This window comes from Larus michahellis, chromosome 2 (genome assembly GCF_964199755.1).
Source record: "Larus michahellis chromosome 2, bLarMic1.1, whole genome shotgun sequence".
Lineage (NCBI taxonomy): Eukaryota > Metazoa > Chordata > Aves > Charadriiformes > Laridae > Larus > Larus michahellis.
The window spans coordinates 124,853,385-124,873,553 of record NC_133897.1 but is presented as its reverse complement, the minus strand read 5'-3'; the positions used below and the strand labels follow the sequence as shown (position 1 = coordinate 124,873,553).

At 36.9% G+C, this 20,169-nt stretch overlaps 1 protein-coding gene across 7 annotated transcripts in view; it reads right to left on the bottom strand.

The window, feature by feature from the left end:
- The window catches only part of SNTG1 (syntrophin gamma 1), a 352,251-nt gene that overhangs the window by 149,015 nt on the left and 183,067 nt on the right, over positions 1-20,169 (bottom strand). For 5 of the 7 annotated variants that reach the window (XM_074577005.1, XM_074577004.1, XM_074577003.1 and 2 more), the window contains exons 2-3: positions 18,555-18,609; positions 8,452-8,586 (exon numbers count right to left, since the gene is read on the bottom strand). In XM_074577005.1, coding sequence (XP_074433106.1) covers positions 8,452-8,586; positions 18,555-18,581 — 162 coding nt within the window. In that variant the 5' untranslated portion in view covers positions 18,582-18,609. Of the gene's footprint in view, positions 1-8,451; positions 8,587-18,554; positions 18,610-20,169 lie in introns of those variants that run through there. The other 2 variants (XM_074577009.1, XM_074577008.1) reach the window with 1 other exon arrangement.

The following is a 20,169-nucleotide window of genomic DNA, read 5'->3' as shown; positions in this document are numbered from 1 at the left end:
TCCAAGTTTACAAAATAAACCTTGATTCTGATGAAAAGCTACTTAGTTCGATACCAAGGCTACACAAAATGTCCCGTGAGATTGAAATTCCATTATCACATTTGTTATCTACATTACACCAAACAGAGGGAAAGTTAGAGCTCCTAGGATCCTTAAATGCAAGATTCAGAGCAGTGTTTTAGAAGCTGCTTCCTGGAACAGAACAAAAGTAGTTATCATTTTATTGAAAAACTCAAAGCTGCTGCCAAGCTGTCAGCATTTTCCATGCCTCTAACTCAGAAATTCCTCATCCACACATATGCTCATTGACTGGAAAGAAGAGCTAAGAGTTTTGTCAAAAAAATTCTTCCTCAGAGCTATGCAGTGAAACAGAAGCAATGTTTTTGAGGCTTTCATTAAAGAGGTATTAAAATTTCTCCTTAAAATACATATGATCTTCTTGAGATCACGGACGTCATCTTAAATGAGATCAGAAGTGAAGAATGACCATGTCAGCAGACAGCAACAGTAAATAGTCAGGAAAGGAAAACACAAAATCCTGTGTAATCATTAACTATTTATGTTTAGTCACTAGCTAATGTTATTTTTAACAGTTAAATTTTAAGCACAGTAAAGATTCAAATATTTCATACTGACTGGTATGTGATGTAAAAGAAAGTTTAGAAATGCTTAACTGACTTTTAACAATAATGATTAATTAGTAATAATTTCAAATTATTTATACTGTATCATATAAACCATTAATCTAATGTGATCTAATAATCTGTCTACGAAAGTAATCAATTAACAGTTGAACAAAAGGACAAAGAAGCTTCAAAACTCTTCATAAAACTCTGTTAACAGCATGTGAAACTTCCAATATTCCATTACTCAACCTTTTTACTAGGATATAAATATTACATTTTCAGTTTGGGACACTGCTGTCTCTGGTTATTCATCTTACAAGGGTAAAGGTATGAAGAATTAATTTGTCTAGGTCCAGACAGAAAACAAGACCTCTCTTTTCACAGTGGATAGAACAGACATGAAGGTACTATACATATGGAAGAACATGGAAAAGAACTGAATGGGTGCAGAACAAAGCAGTAGGTGGGAAAAGAGAAATTAACATAGAGGGGAATATGCAATAGCGCAGTGACATAGAAAAATGGAGAGAAAAAAAGGAGGGAAACGTTAGAATATAATTTTTAAAATATAATAATGAAACATAAAGATATAGTCAATACATTGGCAGTAACTTCATAGATCAGCCTGTTGGCATTTCATACCATAATATCTTCAAGGCCATGCTCTCATATAGTTTATCAGCTATTGGTAACCCACTACAATTTGAGATAAGAAAATGTCATGAGAAATCTTTTTTTCATCAAATTATTTCATACATTTTCAAGAAGGGAGATTTTATATCCTCTTTTTGGTAATGCTTTACTCTTTCTTACTGACATTTCTTTGGATTAATTGATAAGCGCAATGAAACTTTACACGCATTCTGAGAACTGCACAACATCCTTGTCTCTAAATTGGAGAGACATGGATTTGACAAATGGACCACTTGGTGGATAAGGAACTTCTGGACAGTCACACTCAAAGAGTTGCAGTCAACAACTCGATGTCCAAGTGGAGATGAGTGACATGTCGCATTCCTCAGAGGTTGGTATTGGCACTGGCGCTGTTTAACATCTTTTTTGGCAACATGGACAGTGGGATTGAGGGCACCCTCAGCAAGTTTGACAATGAAATCAAGCTGTCTGTGCTGGAGGGAAGGGATGCCATCCAGAGGGACCGGGACAGGCTTGAAAAGTGGGCCTGTGAAAACTCACGAAGTTCAACAAGGCCAAATGCAAGGTCCTGCACGTGGGCTGGGGCAATCCCAAGCACAAATACAGGCTGGGAGGAGAATGGATCGAGAGCAGCCCTGAGGAAAAGGACTGGGGGGGGTTTGTTGATAAGAAGCTCAACATGAGTCGGCAACTTGCAGCCCAGAAAGCCAACTGCATCCTGGGCTGCATCAAAAGACACGTGTCCAGCAGGTTGAGGGAGGGGATTCTCCTCCTCTGCTCTGCTCTTGTGAGACCCCATCTGGAGTACTGCGTCCAGCTCTGAGGCTCCCAAAATATGAAGGACATGGACCTGTTGGAGCAGAGTCCAGAGGAGGGCCATGAAGATGATCAGAGGGCTGGAGCACCTCTCCTATGAAGACAATCTGAGACAGTTGGGGCTGTTCAGCCTGGAAAAGAGAAGGCTCAGGAGAGACTTTATAGCAGCCTCCCAGTACCTGAAGGGGAGCTACAGGAAAGATGGGGAGGGACTCTTTATCAGGAAGTGTAGTGATAGGACGATGGGTAACGGTTTTAAATGGAAAGAGGGTAGATTTAGATTACATACTAGGACGACATTCTTTTTGGTGAGGGTGGTGAGATACTGGAACAGGTTGCCCAGGGAAGTTGTGGATGCTGTGTTGTGTAGACTGTTAACACTGACTGGAAAGAGGAAGAGTCAGCCCTTTGCCTGGTCTCACTTCAAAATGTCCCCACTGCTACAGCATACACCTAAAAGCATCAACATTCACCTAAATATCTACTTGTAAAAACTCTACTTCTAGGGATGATCTATTTCAAAACTACTGCATTTGTTAATATAGAAATAGAAGAGGGAAAACCACAATCCCAAAGTCAGTATGGACCTGAATTCTCACTCAGCCTGGCATCTAACACTCTCTGTATCTTCATAATATCTTTAGTTTCCAGCTACTGCCTCACATCATATACTGCCATTGATCAAGGCTTTGGGTTCTCCAAGTGTTTTCGGCTTTGTAATATTTCTCCTTTTTTTGTAGGGGAAAAGCCTTCTTCCAATAAGAAAAAAGCTAATCTGCTCTTTCAAATTTTGCTTTACAAATGGCAGTCCTGTGTTTGAACCTCAGCAGATTGCTATGGTTTTTATTTTTAGGAAGCTGCAGAAAAATGAGATGGCTTTGGTTGTCCCTAAATAATCATATTTACATCTGTCAGTTCCAGGTTGTCACTTAAAAGCTGTCCAGATTGTCAGGAAAAAAAAAAAAAAAAAGTTACCACTATCTGATAGGTATTTGACGACTTCTGTGAAAAAATGGATTCACTCCACTGAATAGCTGACAGATACCAGCATGGTGAAAAAAAAATCACCATTCTTCCTGGTAGCTTTGTGACGGTAACAAGAATGAAAAGTGCTTGAAAGGTGACCTATCTGTTCACATATTTGCAATTCTCTTCAGGACAGGGAGTTTCACTTTGGCACTGTTTATACTATTCAATCACACATCAGAATCAAAATAGTAAATAAATATAGAAATAAATACAATGCGGAAAAAAAAAATAAAAACCATATGCTTACTATTTTAAGCTTTTCTCTTTTTCTTCACTCATTTTTCTCCTCGTTAACATTACTAGTGCTAATTGAACTTGTTTTACCTACACCAAAATATATGAAAAGAAAATTTTAAACTCTCAAAATAGAATGATCCAGGGCAACAGATATAAAATTCACTCTCAGGAAGTCTCCAAAACTCTAAAATGTGCCAGCAAGGGAAATGTAATAATTTCATCTGACTACTTAGGCAAGTCACAGTCAAGTGATATGTTCTGAATTAAAACTTATACTAAAAAAATAATAATACCTTTATCATTTAAATAAAAAAGACACAATGAAAAACATGCTATTGTGCGAAGTTTGTAAGTTGAAAAACTGTCTCTAATGCACCTTTTTTTTTTGTAATACCATATGGGCTTTGTATAGAGTTATAAATCTTTCAACACAATTGATTTCACAATAGCAAAAGGACAACTTTAAAAGTGAGATATAATATGTTCTTATCTTTACAAGAAAAAGAAGAATGATTGTGTGATTAATAATGCCAGAAATCAGATCTGGCTACAGTTCAACAATATATATACAGTGTTATATATAATACAGTGTAATATATAGTGTATATACAGTGAAATAATATAGTGTATATATAATACAGTGTTAATTTCTGACTTTGGAAAAGGTGTTCATTAATGAAGGTTTTTTTCTCTATCAAGAAAACCGATTACAGTCCATAGGTTGCATTCAGATACATCTGTATCGACCTATCGAATGCAATACTACTCTGAGAGCTGTTGCTCTATAAATTCACAAAAACGTGCATTCAATTCTATTAGTATTGAACTTATGAATGATCTTCGCGTCAATCTCCCCAAAAGATTCTTAATTTTAAAAATGCTAAAAGAAATTATTAACATGGAATTAAATAATGCGTTACTATACAGCAGCATAGAATTCCATTACTCAAAAGATATGAGAATCATCTGTATCTTATCATCAGGTGAATTAGCAGTATTTTGGGAACTATAACTTTTAAATAGAATCTTTAAGAGAATTATGTTAAAACGCAAACTGTCCTGGTAGCTGAACTTAGCAATTTGCCAGCTGTTCACAGTTCATTTTCAGTCTTTTAGAAAAACAGTAGCTGATTCAAAGCATTCATCTTGTCAGATGGTATATTGTCATATCCTTGGTTTATGGATCTCACATACACATACACTGAGTATGATTAGTATGACAAATAAAATCTATTTAAAAAAAGAAGAAAAAAAACTGGCTCCCTAGACAGATAAACTACTTTTCTTGATAAAGCACAATAATCCTTTTACTTGAATTTCAGATGTTCATGAAAGGTGACAGTAATTGTGAGGATTATCTCTAAAATAGAAATTTTGATTCTGGAATTGCAAAGACTAAAACTTTTCCTAGGAATAAATATACTGAAGACTCATATTTCAGATCAGACATGCCATATCTTAGGCTACCCCCCCCCCCATCATAACTTTCAGCAAGGTCAATATTAGGCTATCCTTGTTAGTCCAGGCGATTGACCTACATGTCTAAAAAGACTAGGTGCACATTGCTATCTGTAACACCATATAGCAAACTTCTGTGAGTATCATTTCATTTAAAAGGAATATTCTGTACTTCTGCCATCAATACTGATGAAGTTCCTACATTGTTTAATTCATCTGTTTTCAAGGCATTTCTTTTTCAGATGAAAAGAGTAAAAATCCAAAGTGTTCTGTACCACAAGTAATTTACATGGGGATTTATGATGATTATAGGCATAAGAAAGCTGTTTGTTGGCAATACCACAATGATGAAAAAATATTTAGTGAGGGTCCAGTATACTTTAGTGGACAAAAATGTGTACCTGACCTAATAGTCACCAATCTCATCTTCCAGTTTTCCCACAGAGAGAATCATGGATATCTTCAACACACAAGCTACTCCAACTCAGGCATACACTACCCATACTATAAAGCCTCTCTAGAGGCTAGCATTTAATTTGGGTTAGTAAAGACACTGCCTTCTAGGCTTTGAGTTTCGCAAAATGTTCTCACTTTTGGTCATTTGCACTGGAGTTCACATCTACATCAGATATCCGCTAGCAGGCATAATGCAGAGCCCACTATGTTTCTATCTCTTGGAACACAAGTCTTTCTTATTGCACACATAAAGAAATCTCTTTAATACTTACTGATGCAACTGATGCTCAAAATTAGATCTAATCCATGATCGTTTGGATGATCTTTGATGCTTTATGGAATTGCTACAGGTACAATTGCTGCAGGACCCTCACTAACACTATCATTTTGTTCACCCTACTACAGAAACAGATGCTTTCTTTTTTAGTGTTTAACGCTGTTTATGTTGCTTATAATCTTTTATGCATTTTATTTTCTTACTCCAAATAGTATACAATGAAAGAAGAAACAAGGTTCCCTCGCACCTCTTTAGTTTTGGGAAACTAGAACTGTTTTCCACTAAAAAGGAAGCGTTCTAAATTAAGAACTAGGTCCTTATCCCATGTGCTCACATTAAGCAGCACCTCATTCCTAAGAAGCCATTGATTTCATTTAGATTGTTCCACAGGATGCAGATCAGGATACTGCTGGAACGTTAAGTGCCTGTTTAAAGTCTGTCCTACACAGAGGAGCATGCAAATTTATTCAGACCCAACAAACAGAAGAGATACTGTTCTGAACTAGAAACATAGTCATAGCCTTCCGTTCCTTAACAGTGCAGAAGTGAATAAATAAATCCTTATAATAAAAAAACAGATTATTTATTAAAACAGATTAAAAATAACTTTTACTGTAGCTATTTGTCCATAACATTTAACAACGTATTGTTTCTCAGTTACAAATTTTATTTTTATTCTTTAGAGTTTATTCTATGAGGCATTCAATGTCAGTTGCTAATGAAAACACTTGCTCTTGCGCTGTAGAAAGCATGTAAAAGCAAAATAGATGTGGTCAGTCACCTAGAATGACAGAGAGAACAGAACAAAATCAATCAAGCAAAGCAAAACATAGGAAAAACATTATAAAAAAAAAGAAAAGAAACCTAATAAATCAGGAAGAAAAATGAGGAAAAAAATGAAAAAAAAAAAAGAAGCATGCAGGACTTGTCTGATCATACTATACAATTAAAGCATATGATTCCAGATGATTTAAATGAGCTGTGACAAAAGGACAGTTAACTGTCTGAAATGTCAATCATCCTTAGTTGGAATGAACCTACTGATTCAAGACCTAGTCTTAATCCCAGAGGAAATCAGGGTAAAGTGCTCAAAAGTCACCAGTCTAACAACGACACTTCCAAGAGAAAAGAAACTCCTCATCACCACACTAATATCAATCAGTTAATGAGTTATGCGTTCAATATGCAAATAAGATGGGGGAGTGTAATTGATGAAGCAAATCATCTACTATTTTCTACAGTGCCACTGCAAAACTGTAAGAGAAAGCCTTGCTGTGAAATGGATAAAAAATTAAATATGCATTTCATGAAGACATTTAAATAACAAGTTCAGAAGAAGTAACAGATATTAAAGCACAATAATGAAAGTCATATTTTTCAGCGATAAAATCTTTTAATAAATAATGCCAGAATGGGGTTGGTGGAGTAATGGTACCACAGTGTGTGCTGCTAATTGAACAACTATAGCCTGAGCCTGAATTCATAATTTCTTTCTATATGGGCTGCTTGATGTCCTGTGTATTGAGGAACAGTACAGTCTAATTGGTAAAGGGAGCATCTATGTTCCACATAAAGCACACAGACCTGTACTAGTAAGTTGTGTTTGTACAGCATGAAACTGTCAAAAGCTAATGTCAGATTTGTCAGGCAAATTAACCCAGCCTGTACGGAGACAGTGTAAGCATTGTGTTTCTCTTGTTTCAGATTAAAACTCAGAACCATTCACCTTGAGATGTTCGTAACAGTGAGATGGATTCTCCTATACATTTTCCATTAATCTTCCACACTGTTAGCACAGCTAATATTCTACCACTTTATTTATGGTTTCGGTGTTGTATCATTTTATTACACTTGCATTTAGAGATACAGGGATGTGGCAACAGCAACAATTAATTAATAAAACAGACAGACATAATAGCAGTCATGTAACATTTGCATAAACAGATACTACACTACTATGCCTCACAAGATTTAACATGGAATTCTGTGATAATTTTATTTAGCTCAAAGGGAGAGCAGAATGTTTATGATAGTTCCCCATAAATCTAAAAAATACTTCTATAAAATATAATTACAGTAGCTATAAAAATGTCTATAGAAATGAGTAGTAAATGGTTTCTATTATTTTTTGTCTATCTTCTACAATTAAATAAAAACTGAGCATTGCCCTAGTTCCAAACCCGACAATATTATTCTATATAACATTTTACACAGCTGCCAAACAATTGTCTACAAAGCTCAGTTTCTTATCCACAAAATTCAATGTGCTACTTAAATAAGAAATCTGACACATCATGTAAAAACAGTAATACATAAATCACACCATTACACTGTTCCAGCTGAAGTCCATCTTTATTAACATGATGTGCTGATAAAGCTAGTGACCCGCTAGCTAGGCCCCCCCAGCATGGACTGGCAGCAAGCATGAAGTCTGGTCTTGTGCTACCATATGAAGCAACCAAAGCAACAGAGGATAGCAGACGGTTCCTCTACCAGCAAAGCCCTGCCATAACAGTTACCCATCAACTGTCTTATCAACTCCACAGACAATACTCAGATACGTAAGTACACTGAGGTATCTGTATTCACTGCAAACATCACTGCTTGTGTCATTCTTATCACATTCGGTGGCTCCAATATTCAAGGGTGAGTGCAGAGAAACAATACTGTAGTCATGCACATTGTCTCATTGCTGCTTCTTAGATGAGTATTACTAGGATTTACTCTCGAAAGATGACATATTAAAATAGACTTAGCGTTAACAGTATAAAATGAAATATCAAATTGTGGGAGTAAATGCATACATATGCATCTGTGTGCACGCACACACACACATACACACAGAGTATTTTTGCATTGTATAAAGTACATCTTAAAGAAAAAATAAAAACTACTTACACCAGAATAGAAAGGCTCACCAGACACACAGATCACATCCTGCTCCTGGATCATCAAAATATCTTTGGCTAAGTGCAGTCGCACTTTGAAAGGCTCCTGGTTACCATCCTGCAGCAAACAAATCCCTGTCTTTGTCTTCAAAGGAAGGAATAAAGAAAAAAAGTTTTCTCAGTTAGCACTTTGTATTGCTAGAAGTGGTATTTTGAAACACAATAGCTGACAGATAGGTACAGTTACCCCACAAATATCCAAAACTATTACCAGTTTTCACTGTATTTATTTACTGTGCTCAGACTGCAAGGGAACGATGGTTACAGTAGCAACTAGCAAAGGCAGATTTTGCAATAATAGGGTGCTATTCTGCCCATGGTGAATTTGTACAACTACTTTCAAATTGCTTCAGAGCAGCTGTGCTCTTTCCATCTTTGTATTAAATGATGACACCTCACTTCGACATGAAGTAAAAGATGATGTTCCACGTATTACACCAATTTTGACACAGAAATATATATAATAATTCCTCCAAACTAGCCAGATGCGAGCACTGACAGCCTACATGAACCTATTGTGGGCTTTTCCTGACCTATAAGCACAATACTGACTTACGCTGTTATGGTCATTTTCAAATGATGATGTTGAAGCGAGGAATAAGAGAAAAGAGATCAAAGAATGCAGCTGCCACTAGTAACTTACTTCTTGCTCCACTTCTGTATTTAATATTTGTGGTTAGAGATCAGGAATTCTGTATGATTCTTCAAAATACAGTAAGTGGCTTTCCACCAATCTAGCAGCGTCTTTGTGGTAGAACCTATTTGTGCAACTTTTGGGGGACATTATGCATAACAGGTTTGAGCAGTGAAGTCTGCGCATGTAAGCACCTGCAGTATTTAGTAATTTTTCCCTGAAGGCTGAGTTGAAAATAGCACTCTTTACAGCACTCCATAAATGGAAAAAAGTCATGTTGGTAGAGCATTTTTGGTATGAGAAATTTGTTTACAGGGAATCTAAATATTCAGCCTTAACAACATGTGATTTACTAGTATTAGATGCCTATACCTTTTTGCATACATACAGATAAGTGTTTATGTACGTATGTATCTCAGAAGAAAATTCATATATAAAAACTACTTAAAATCATGGACTCATTAGTGTCAATAATAAAACTTCCATTGTCTTAATTCAGGTCAGATTTCAATCCACTGTCTGTAAAAAGTTGGCTTGAGAGGAGATCAAGGAAGCAAAAGTCTTGCTGTGAACTTTAACTGCCAAGGTTGACCTGGCTGAATCTGAGGTCTCTTTCTCAGACAAGAGTTTAAAAGAGGATTTGGAAGATCTCCCCATAATGTGCTCTGATACCTTACATCCATAGCATGGGGAGAACAAACACAAATATGGAACTGACAGTAGGCAACTGGCAGAAGAAAAGTTTAAATTGCTCTCAAGAGGCTTTAATAGAGGTGGAAAGGTCGAGGACAACCTTTAAATAGCTCTACATAATGTTCTCCACTGACTAACTGTTCTGTCACTTCTGCTCCATGCTAAACACTCAAACTTAGGAAATTGTTTTCCCTTGAACGCCAGTAGAAAGTCTGTGTAACTCAGACCTAACTTCAAAAGTAGCTATGATGTTGTTTTTATTCTTTTTAAACTAAGTAAGAAGAAACAAAAATGAAGAGTTCCATGCACTGAACTCACACTGAGGTCAGTGGAAGCTCTGGTCAGAAAACATGATACAGCTGCCTTCTAGTATTTAGGTGTCTTTTTTTTTAAAACAGGATGAGATAGAAACTGATTTACATGGACAGACAAATCAACTAAATGGATCATATTTTTCAGTACCACTGAAAAATTCTGTGTCATATCATAGATAAAATCTTATGACATTAAAATAAAGAGAATGTAAAATAGTTAAATTCCCCTCATCCTCTCCTTAAGACTTCTGCTTTACAGACTCAGATGATGACTCTTTCCATGGAGTTCTGAGGTAGTAAGTGACTGTGGAAGTTGAACAATGAGGCCTGTAAATAACTGTGGTCAAATAAAAGGGGCTAGCCTACAAACATCTACCACTTATAAAATGCTGCAGAAAAGTTTGCAGATGTGCTTTTCCTCCTCCCTGGATAACTGGCAATGGAATAAATTCTGCCTCTGGTACAGTGATTATAGTAACTCTGCCTTACTTGACTGCACATTTCTGATTTGGTCAATAACCCTATAAAATTGGGTGAAGTGCTGGAGCGTGTCCAGAGGAGAGCTACCAGGTTGGTGAGGGGTCTGGAGACCAGGTCATATGAGGAGAGGCTGAGGGAGCTGGGCATGTTTAGCTTGGAGAAGAGGAGGCTGAGGGAAGACCTCATTGCCCTCTACAACTACCTGAAAGGAGGTCGTAGAGAGGTGGGTGTTGGCCTCTTCTCCTGGGTGAATAATGACAGGACCAGAGGAAATGGTCTGAAGTTGCAGCAGGGGAGGTTTAGGTTAGATATTAGGAAGAATTACTTTACTGAAAGAGTGGTCAGGCACTGGAACAGGCTGCCCAGGGAGGTGGTTGAGTCACCATCCCTAGAGGTATTTAAGAAACGTGTAGATGTGGCGCTTCAGGGCATGGTCTAGTGGCAGAGATTGTAGGAGGGTTTTTTTGTGTGTGTATGGTTGGACTCAATGATCTCAAAGGTCCTTTCCAACCATAAAGATTCTATGATTCTATGATTCTATGAAAATCTCCAAACAGTGTTTCTGCAAAAGCTGAGGGGCTTCTTTGTGGGAATTAGAGGCACATAACCATAGCAGACACAATTAACCATTAGAATAAAATTAAAATTCAAGTTGGTTACTAAATGCATGTGGGCTGAGCTTATTCAGTCTGAACAAGGAAACCAAGCTGGGGAACATCAAAACATTTTGGCCCTTGTAATGATTGATCACACACACTCAAGGATCTTATTTACATCAGACACTCTGAAATGTAATGAACCACTTTACTGTTGTTGGGCGTTATGAAAGCTAGTTTATGATACAGTTCAAAATTAAATCTTCAATTACACTACCTCCTTCACCCTCTTACCTGAGAGCAGCATTAACAACCATGTAAAGGAGAAGAATGTAGTTCAGTTTCATTAGATAAGCTCAACAGAAGTCCTTGAGAACAAAGACTAGAATTTAATTATTTCATTATGTTTCTTTTTGTCTGCTGAAATTTCTTTTTTCTTCTCTCCCCCACTCCCTTCAAAGCATCCATCAAACTGAACCAAATAAAGATATGAGCTCCTGTGTCCTTATCCAGAGCTGGAACTAGGGAATACAGCCTGTACGTATGCTTTCATGTAAATTACTGTGCACACCATCTTTCATCCATGTGGCCCCAGTAAAATTATTCTTGTTGGAGGGAGATCACCTGTCTTGCCTATACTCCTGCTGTCTCTCGCATCTGAAGAGCTTAGACGGCATGCATGTGTGTGCGTGGATGAGGTGTGGGGGTCCGGGGTTGTGGCTGATGTTCGCTTTAGTTCTCATTACTAATTTTTAAGAGATTCCATGAGAAAAGTGTGCTAAAATTTTCCCTTCAAGCCTTCTACATTTCACTGGCAGAGGGCTCTGCCCTACTTCTAACTTACAGCAATAAAACAGCACACGGCACGCCAGCCGAGCTACTGTAACTGTCAGTGTGAGGTCATGCAAGGCATCCTCTTGTGCTCAAATATTCAACACACTGCATCATCTTACAGCAGACATGGATAGAGAAGCACAGTTCAGTTGACGACAGTTTGTTAAGCCAATACACCTTCACTGTATGTTTGAGACAAAATCGCCAAGAACATTGCCCTGCTTACATTTATACCATCCTTTCTTCATCCTATTTATAGAGTTTGGCACCTGTTGTAAAGAGGGCAAGAAAACTGAGTGTATGAAGTTGCACGTGTTTATGAAGTGGGTGAGGTAGGCTAAGGAATGGATATGGAAGCAACATACAGTGGTGAAAGAATGAGTTTCCATATGAGAGAGGAGTCAGTGACTTCAAGCAAAAGCAGTGATGAAGGAAGGTCTGAGTCACCTAAGTGACAGATGCAGTGAATGTCGCACCCGCACATCACTGCCTCTGTCATCTCATTCTACACCTTTTTAAGCAGAGTTAGACAAGAACACTGAGAGCTGATGTCCTTGGCAAGAGTTTAGAAACTGCTTACTCTTCCTGAACTACACGAGGGTCTGAAAACTGATCCCTCTTTGCTTTGCCACACCGGTCTGTGTCGAACTTTCTGCTTCAGATCACTATCAGAGAACAGCATAGGTTGTCAGAGCCCTCAAGGCAGACTGCTTCTACAAAGAATATGGTAACACTCAGATCACTATTAGCAACAAGGCCAACAAGACTGTGAAAAAAAGGTCTTTTAAAAATCTTTTTCCATTATACCCTGACTTACAGCACATTGTCCATATTGGCTGTGTAAAAGATCTGTCCGTAATAACTTCCCTAAAAGGAATTTAGAAATGCTTACATACCATAAACAGCTTGGTGCAATATATATGGCCTTCACAGATAATTAAGAATTAATTTCAGAGGAAATAGACATGAAAGCTACAGTTTACACTTTTGTGCTAGCAGAAAAGTCTCTACAAAACATACACCAAAATTAATACTGTATGAGAAACATCTTTAAAGATACCTAATGATTTCAAAGTCAATTTCCTGAAGAACTTCCAACATTAATATTTTTCAATCACCTTGTTTGAATAAGGCAATTGGCAGGTTTTCTGTTAAATAATTTTTTTGTTGTTTACATTTTTCCCTATTTGTTGTTTTCTTTGCCATTTATGATAAGAAAAAAATTTCTAAAACTTCTTCTATGTTTTGTTCTGGAGGAGACTTACTCAGTATTTCAGTCAATTTTAAATACTCTTCATTAGTGTTCAAGACATGACTATATCTTTTTGTTTATGCTATTTTATCTTTTTCTTTTGCCTTACGGTAATAAAACAATTTGGTTAGCTTGCTGCTTCTAGTTTCACATCAGTAGGAAGACTTCAACAGATACCCCAGAATAGTTATCATATCATAGATACCCCATAATAGTGATTCTATGAATAGTTTAGTCCATGAACCAGTGGAAGAAAGGAAAAGAAAAAAAATTCTCAACACATTTTCTATACAAGGTGGCCTGGATTTTTAATTTCTGCTTTGGCAGAATTAAATTAAACCTCCGCAATTTAGTTTTAAGCCCTGAAATTTATTTCTACCATCAAAAATCCGACACCAGTAAGGAGAATGGGTTGTAGAAACTGCCTTAAATACATATGTAGTTCGGTTCAGATGAATATCTGCACTTTTGGATGCTTATTTGAACTGAGGCTGACCTCTGAGTATTTGGAGATATGCCTGTCACTGCTTTATAATCACAAGTATAATAATAAAAAGGGAAATTGAATCAGAGGTATAAGGCAGTAATGGCAATGAATACAAGAGGTAGGAATATGTGTCAAAACCACATAAAGGATGTTTTTTTAAATGGTCCAGCTACTCATTCTGCGGAGGTGCTGCTAGCGTAAGTGAAAAGCAGTTATATTGTCAAAAATTGGAAGGCAGCCCAGATACACAGGGATGTGTTCAGCTTGTCATTCAGAGTCTCTTCTACCAGACACCAAAATTTTCCAATGAAAAGGATAGCAAGTACATTCCTGCACATGAATTTCACACTACAACCTGAAAGAACTGCAGGAAAACGTTGAATTTGGATTTAATCCTCTTTTTCTTTGATTTGCCAGGTATTTGCCAAGTAAGTATTTGGCTTTCATCATAAGTGATTTTCTTGAAAGAATAAAGTCTTACAGAGAATTTCCTTGTTTCATACAGTCTGATTAATTCAATATGTAAATTAGACATTTGGAAAAAAAATATATATATTATATAGCTTCTTACTGAACTAAGGTACTTTTTTAGAGCAAAACCTTTCATTTTCTGACACTATAAAGAAACAAGTTTTGATGTCTGAATTGCCAATAAGCTTACCAGGATTGGATTATATCATTACAGTTGAGGCCAAGAGATAAGATAACATAAAATTGAGGGCTATTGTGAGAAAATGTATTTTTCTTCAAATTTAATTCACCTATTACATGACATTCTCACAGACATTGTGATTATGGGATTAAATTAGGAGTTGAAGCTGGGTTTAAGAAAAAACCCACAAACTGAAGGTAGCAGTAATGCCAGCACTGCCATTTGATAGCATTTATAAACAAAGGAAATCATCAGCTTAGGCTGAAAAGTGTAAATCAGAAAATGGCATAAAGGTGACCAGAAACAGACCAAAATAGTATATAATAAGATAAACGAAAGAAAGTCATGAGGAAGTCAAAATACTGCTTAAAAATTAAAACACATTCCGTGGCAGGCAAAAAAACAACAACCCAAGATGTGTGTTGAAATAGAGGTCACCAGACCTGTGAACAACAGAAAGTATCAAATTATAAATTTTGTGAAGTCTACAAGAATATTCATAAAATTCAGAAAAGCAGCAGACAAACAAAATTGGTTTACCAATTCAAAATAATCCTTCAAAGAAACAATGGACAGTACTGTAAAAACAGATGAAAATACTGTAAGTGTGAAAATGAATGGGATATTTACTAATTCAAATAAGTTTGAAGTTATATTAGGAAAAAACCCGCAAGCTAATAGAAGTGAAGGATGAGATTTCAAAAGTTAGAAAGTTTGAGAAATTTGAAAGCTGCTCATGCAGCTTGTTTAGAAAGTACATGGAAAATATCAACTTAAAAAAAAATGTATTTAAGCGGAAAATGTTCTAATGCATTATAATCATCCCAAGTCTTCATTTTTTCAGAAGGGCACTTTCACTGCAGAGGACAGTATTATGTCAGAGACTGAGGTTATCTTCCAGAGATAGTTTTCAGAATATAGAATAAGGTCAAGTGAGTACAGCAGAGTGTTTAAAGAACCCAATGACTCTATGATTTATGTTCTTGTAAAGTTCAGAAAGCTCAGGATGAAGGCTAAAAGAGGAGCTGGATAGTCTTATGGTTTGGAAATTTTTGAATAAGTACAAGAACCAGTACAATGGACACATTTCCTGATGAGTAAGGGGAAAGAGCACGGAATCTAGAATAATTAAATATGAAACAGTGGAAAGTTTCCCACAAGTAGCAAGTGAAGAAGCCACAAGAAAAAAAAAAAAAAACCTCTAACTTTTCCATCATCAGATACCAGGTAGTTTCCCTTAGAAAAAATGTGTGTATGAAAGACGTCATCTTTTTGTAGCGCCATTTGAATTGTCTAGCACAGCACGTATTCTCTTGCAGAATAAAACTACTTTAAGATGCCTTGAAAGGCAGCACAGCCTACCGAGAAGATGCTTAGGGAAGAAAATAATCATTAGGATCGTCAGGTGTCAGTTTTGAGATTGACACCAAACTAGACCTGTCTACGTATAAGTGTACGCTCTCATTATAATCAATGCTTATTATAGGCAACAAATCATAGAGAGCAATTCAGTTATCGGTAGGTTCTGGGAGAACTGCATCGCTCACTGGGCTCCGCTGACTGTACTATTCAGATCTGCAGTAGGAGCTCAGCACAAAGTGCATGTGTGTGATGATCTGTACCAGCAGCTGGAGAGAGGCAGAGGCCTCAGGGGCTCGTATGCCCAGCTGCCAGCAACTGGGAAGGCTCGAATCCAAGGGCAGCTGCTGGGCAGACTGTCTAAGGCCCGCCGCTGGATGCATCCACACTGTACACACATACACTTATATTCTCAGGAGTGGACCTGCTCAGCCAGAGAGAGGAACAGGATGAGGCTGTTGGCGCTGTCTGTGCTCATGCGAGTACTCTGCGTGTTGGTATGTGATCTCCATGGCTGGTCATGTACATAAGTGTATACATATATATGTGGATACATGTAGTGTATACGTGTGCTCTGTGTGCATCCTCACCCTTGCTACTGGTTGGAGGGCACGGAGCTGCAGCTGCCTCCCCTCTCTTGGGTTTTTAGATCCAGCTTAATATATTTTGACCTGAACAAAAACCAAAGTAGATTATGCCTTACGATGATAGTGCTGAGGTTTTAGTTAAAAATTACACTATGTGTAAGCATAAGGCTGATGATGATTTATTTAGACACCGTCATTTGATGAAAGTAGGTTGAAAGTCTATATTTTATTAACTTCGATTGTCTAGAGAAGAAAGATGTAGATCATAGTTTTCCGAATTTCTCGGAAGTGACACTGCTGATTCTGTGACAAAAAACTCATTTTACACAAAGCAGACAAACTGGGGTTGAATCCACCTTATTTAATTTTATTAATATAAAAGCTAAAGGAGCTTCTTTAGGGTCTCCAGATCAGGGAGCTTTTTTAGGATGGGTGAAGCCACCCTCTCCTTCCCTTGTCTATCAAGGAAGCTCCAACAAAGCAGCTGAATTTTAAAGAGATAAATTTGAAATTGATGCCCCTGTTAGAAGCTAGATACAGAATGAAACAGATCTGTCAATGTAGTTGCACTGTAAAGGCTAAAATAGGACTCATGTCAGGTCATGTTTCTGTGGCTGCTCTTGTTACTACTGCTGGGCACAGACTGAAGTTCATTGCTACTTAATAATCTATACAAGTTTAAATAATAACTATATTAATAAATACTACTTTAAAATTAACATTAAAATCCTATGAAAATAACATGTATCTGCCTCTTTTCCTCAATAAGTGCATTCAAAAAGAAATTAAAAACAAACCAAAACAAAATAAAACAAAACAAAAAGCCCTAAATAACATGCTTTAACAGGTCAGCCCTGAGTAGGTCAGGGCGTTGGACTAGATGATCATTGTAAGTCCCTTCCACCTGAAACATTCTATTCTAAAAACCAGAGCTCAAAACTGACAAGAATGCTTCCTTCCAGGCAAATAATCTGACATATACTGTATTACAGAATTTAGACTGTGCATGGATCTTCTGAGGTATTAAAGCCTAATACCTAGTATCCTGGACAACCATCACAGTATTCTTTCCCAAAAAGCAAGTTTCACTTCAATATTAATTTTTGACCCTACTACTCCTTTCAGAATGCTGTCATGATTTAATGTTCTTTAGCCTTATTATCTGTTCCCCCTTAATTTATACCAATCGAAGCTCAGGTCAAAATTGGTTTTAGCTGCAGTTAGCTCTTAGCTCTAGTGCTGTTCCTATCTCTTCACTTCTCTTTTTTCATGGGATCATGGTCAAACTTAAATATATCACCAGTTTTCTTGTTCCCAGTCATAACTTCCTGAACATTTTTTGCAATTTTCAGTATACAGGTAATTGTCATGATTTTTTAATCATAATAATGCATTGACATCATTACGTAATTTGGTGTAAATGGTTCTCACTGTGTCTCAATTCCTGAAGTTGTGAAAAGACATTAAAATAATGTGTTCATAGACAATCATTGAGTAAATATGATGCCCTTTTTAATGCCTACAAACACACCTCATTTACTTTCTTTAAGGCAAAGTCAGTATGAACACAGAAAGCAAAGCACTTCCCCCATCTCTAGTGGAGGGGGACTGAAGTACTTTGCATTGACATTATGAAACTATACGTATTTTAAGCAAAAAATAACTCTCTTTCCCCATGAAATCAGAATGGAATTGCTTTTCCCTTTGGTCATCTTCACAGCTTACCCTCTCTCCCCACCCACCTGTTCCCCATACTTTTACATTTCCCCCTTGATTTTGGTGAACGGCGCTAGGCAGATTTCTGGCTCCACTGATGTTTTTCTTCATGTACAGGCTTTCAGATATAAACACTTCACTAAGAGCAAAGCTCAGACGAAACACAGCTACCTGCACCTACGTTGTGCCTAAAGAGGTAAATTGGAACGACAGAGGTGAGGGCTAGTGATGAATACATCTGGCTAGTGATGAATACACCTCTTTCATCTTCTACTACGAAGTCTGTCTGCCATCATAAAGCGATCAGCTGAATAACTTATATTTGATTATATAATTCCTCTCATTTTAGAAAAAAAGGGATAACAAAATGATTTTGCATATAAAAAGGATTAAAAGTTCATTGATTTTGATTCTACTATTGTTTGAAAAGAAAAAATATCTGATCCTACCTCTTCACAGGTGGTCCTGAAATCCATGTGCTATGACACAGCAAGTGATATTTGTCTAAAATGGAGAGAAAGATTTCATTAGAATGAAAAAGATATTACAAAACATAAAAGTTATCTGTCTGAGCACTTCTCTTTGTTAGGTCCAGTTATAGTCATTGCTTAAAAAGGGAAACGATCAAAGTTGCAACAGGATTAGGAAGTGTAAGGTCTTAGAAGTTGTTCCTGGTTCTTACAAAGTACACAACCCAGTTTCACTGAACGTAATCAAAGGAATGCTTATGTTCCCACAACTTCCTGCCTTCCACAGGGCATTCAAACTTACTTTTCTTATTGCACGTGTAAATTTCTTTTTTTGTGGGGTATTTGTTTGTTTGGTTGGTTTTTCTTTTCCAAAAGAGCATACTGGGAAGTAACAGAAATGGAGACAATTAAGTTTTGCTCTCCAGAATACCTTCTCTCTTCTAAAAGAGAGGTTTTTTTTTCTTTTCTCCCCTAATTAAAAACCATCATGCATCAACACATTTTGTCTCACATTTTATTAACATACATAATCTCAGTGTCATTTAACTGTGTGCCTACTTTGCAGAAATATTTATGAGTTGGAAAAACAAATGTTAGAAAAGTCAGGAATATGTGTGAGTGCTGGCAAAATGTCACACCAAATCCTGTGATTATTACTTTGCCTGGCCTTTACCTAAAGTGTATTCACCCCAATGCACACTTATGCATTCATTTATTTATGAGATAAAGCCACTGGAACAGGCTGTTACCAGAGGATAACAACAGTGTCCTGCTGCTGGTTCTGCAACAGAAATAGTCATGCATCAGCCAATAACATTCCCAGGAAACACTTCCTGGGCAAAACAGTCATTTTCTTCAATGGCTGGAGAAACGTAATCTGTAACAAAATCCTCTCCATCAAGCATTTTATTGCTATTCTGTATTAACTATGTTCTCACAATTATTCGTATAAATACAGTACTCAAAGCTCCAACACAAAAGTGCCCCATTAGCCTAACTTTAAAATAAAATTAAAAAACTAGGCCTCACACAGGACAAAAATCTAAGTCATAATAATAAAACCTCTTAATAAAATATCTTAATTTCTTTTGCTACCCTGGATGCAGTTTTATTAACCCAAGCACACATACACATATGAGGTTAATGTTCTGTATTTACTGAGCTCTGCCTGGTTCACATCCTGTGCTCTAGACTAATGTCTAGCAAAGCTAGCCTAAATTGGCTAGGTTACAAAGCAGGATTTCAAAAGGGACCCACAATCATTCCTTCCTTATGAGCTTTACAAGTGCACCAGGATCCAATAAAGATCTATATCTGTAATTCTGCTCTCGAAGTGCTCATAAAAAACAAGGTCACTATTACAATCTTGAAGACTTTTCTCTCTGGTGGGACAGTCATTGTGCAATGAAGTATGTTCCCCTGTATTTTTTATGAACTCTCTTTCCAGGTGCTGAGTAAGCTGCAGTGGGAAAGAGGTTTTACTCACCTTAGCAAAGTATTCTGAGGACTTTTTAGCCTTCTGGAACTATAAACACATGTATCTTTAAAATATAAACTGAAGTACTGCACAGTGCTATCCTTTCTTGGGCCTTGA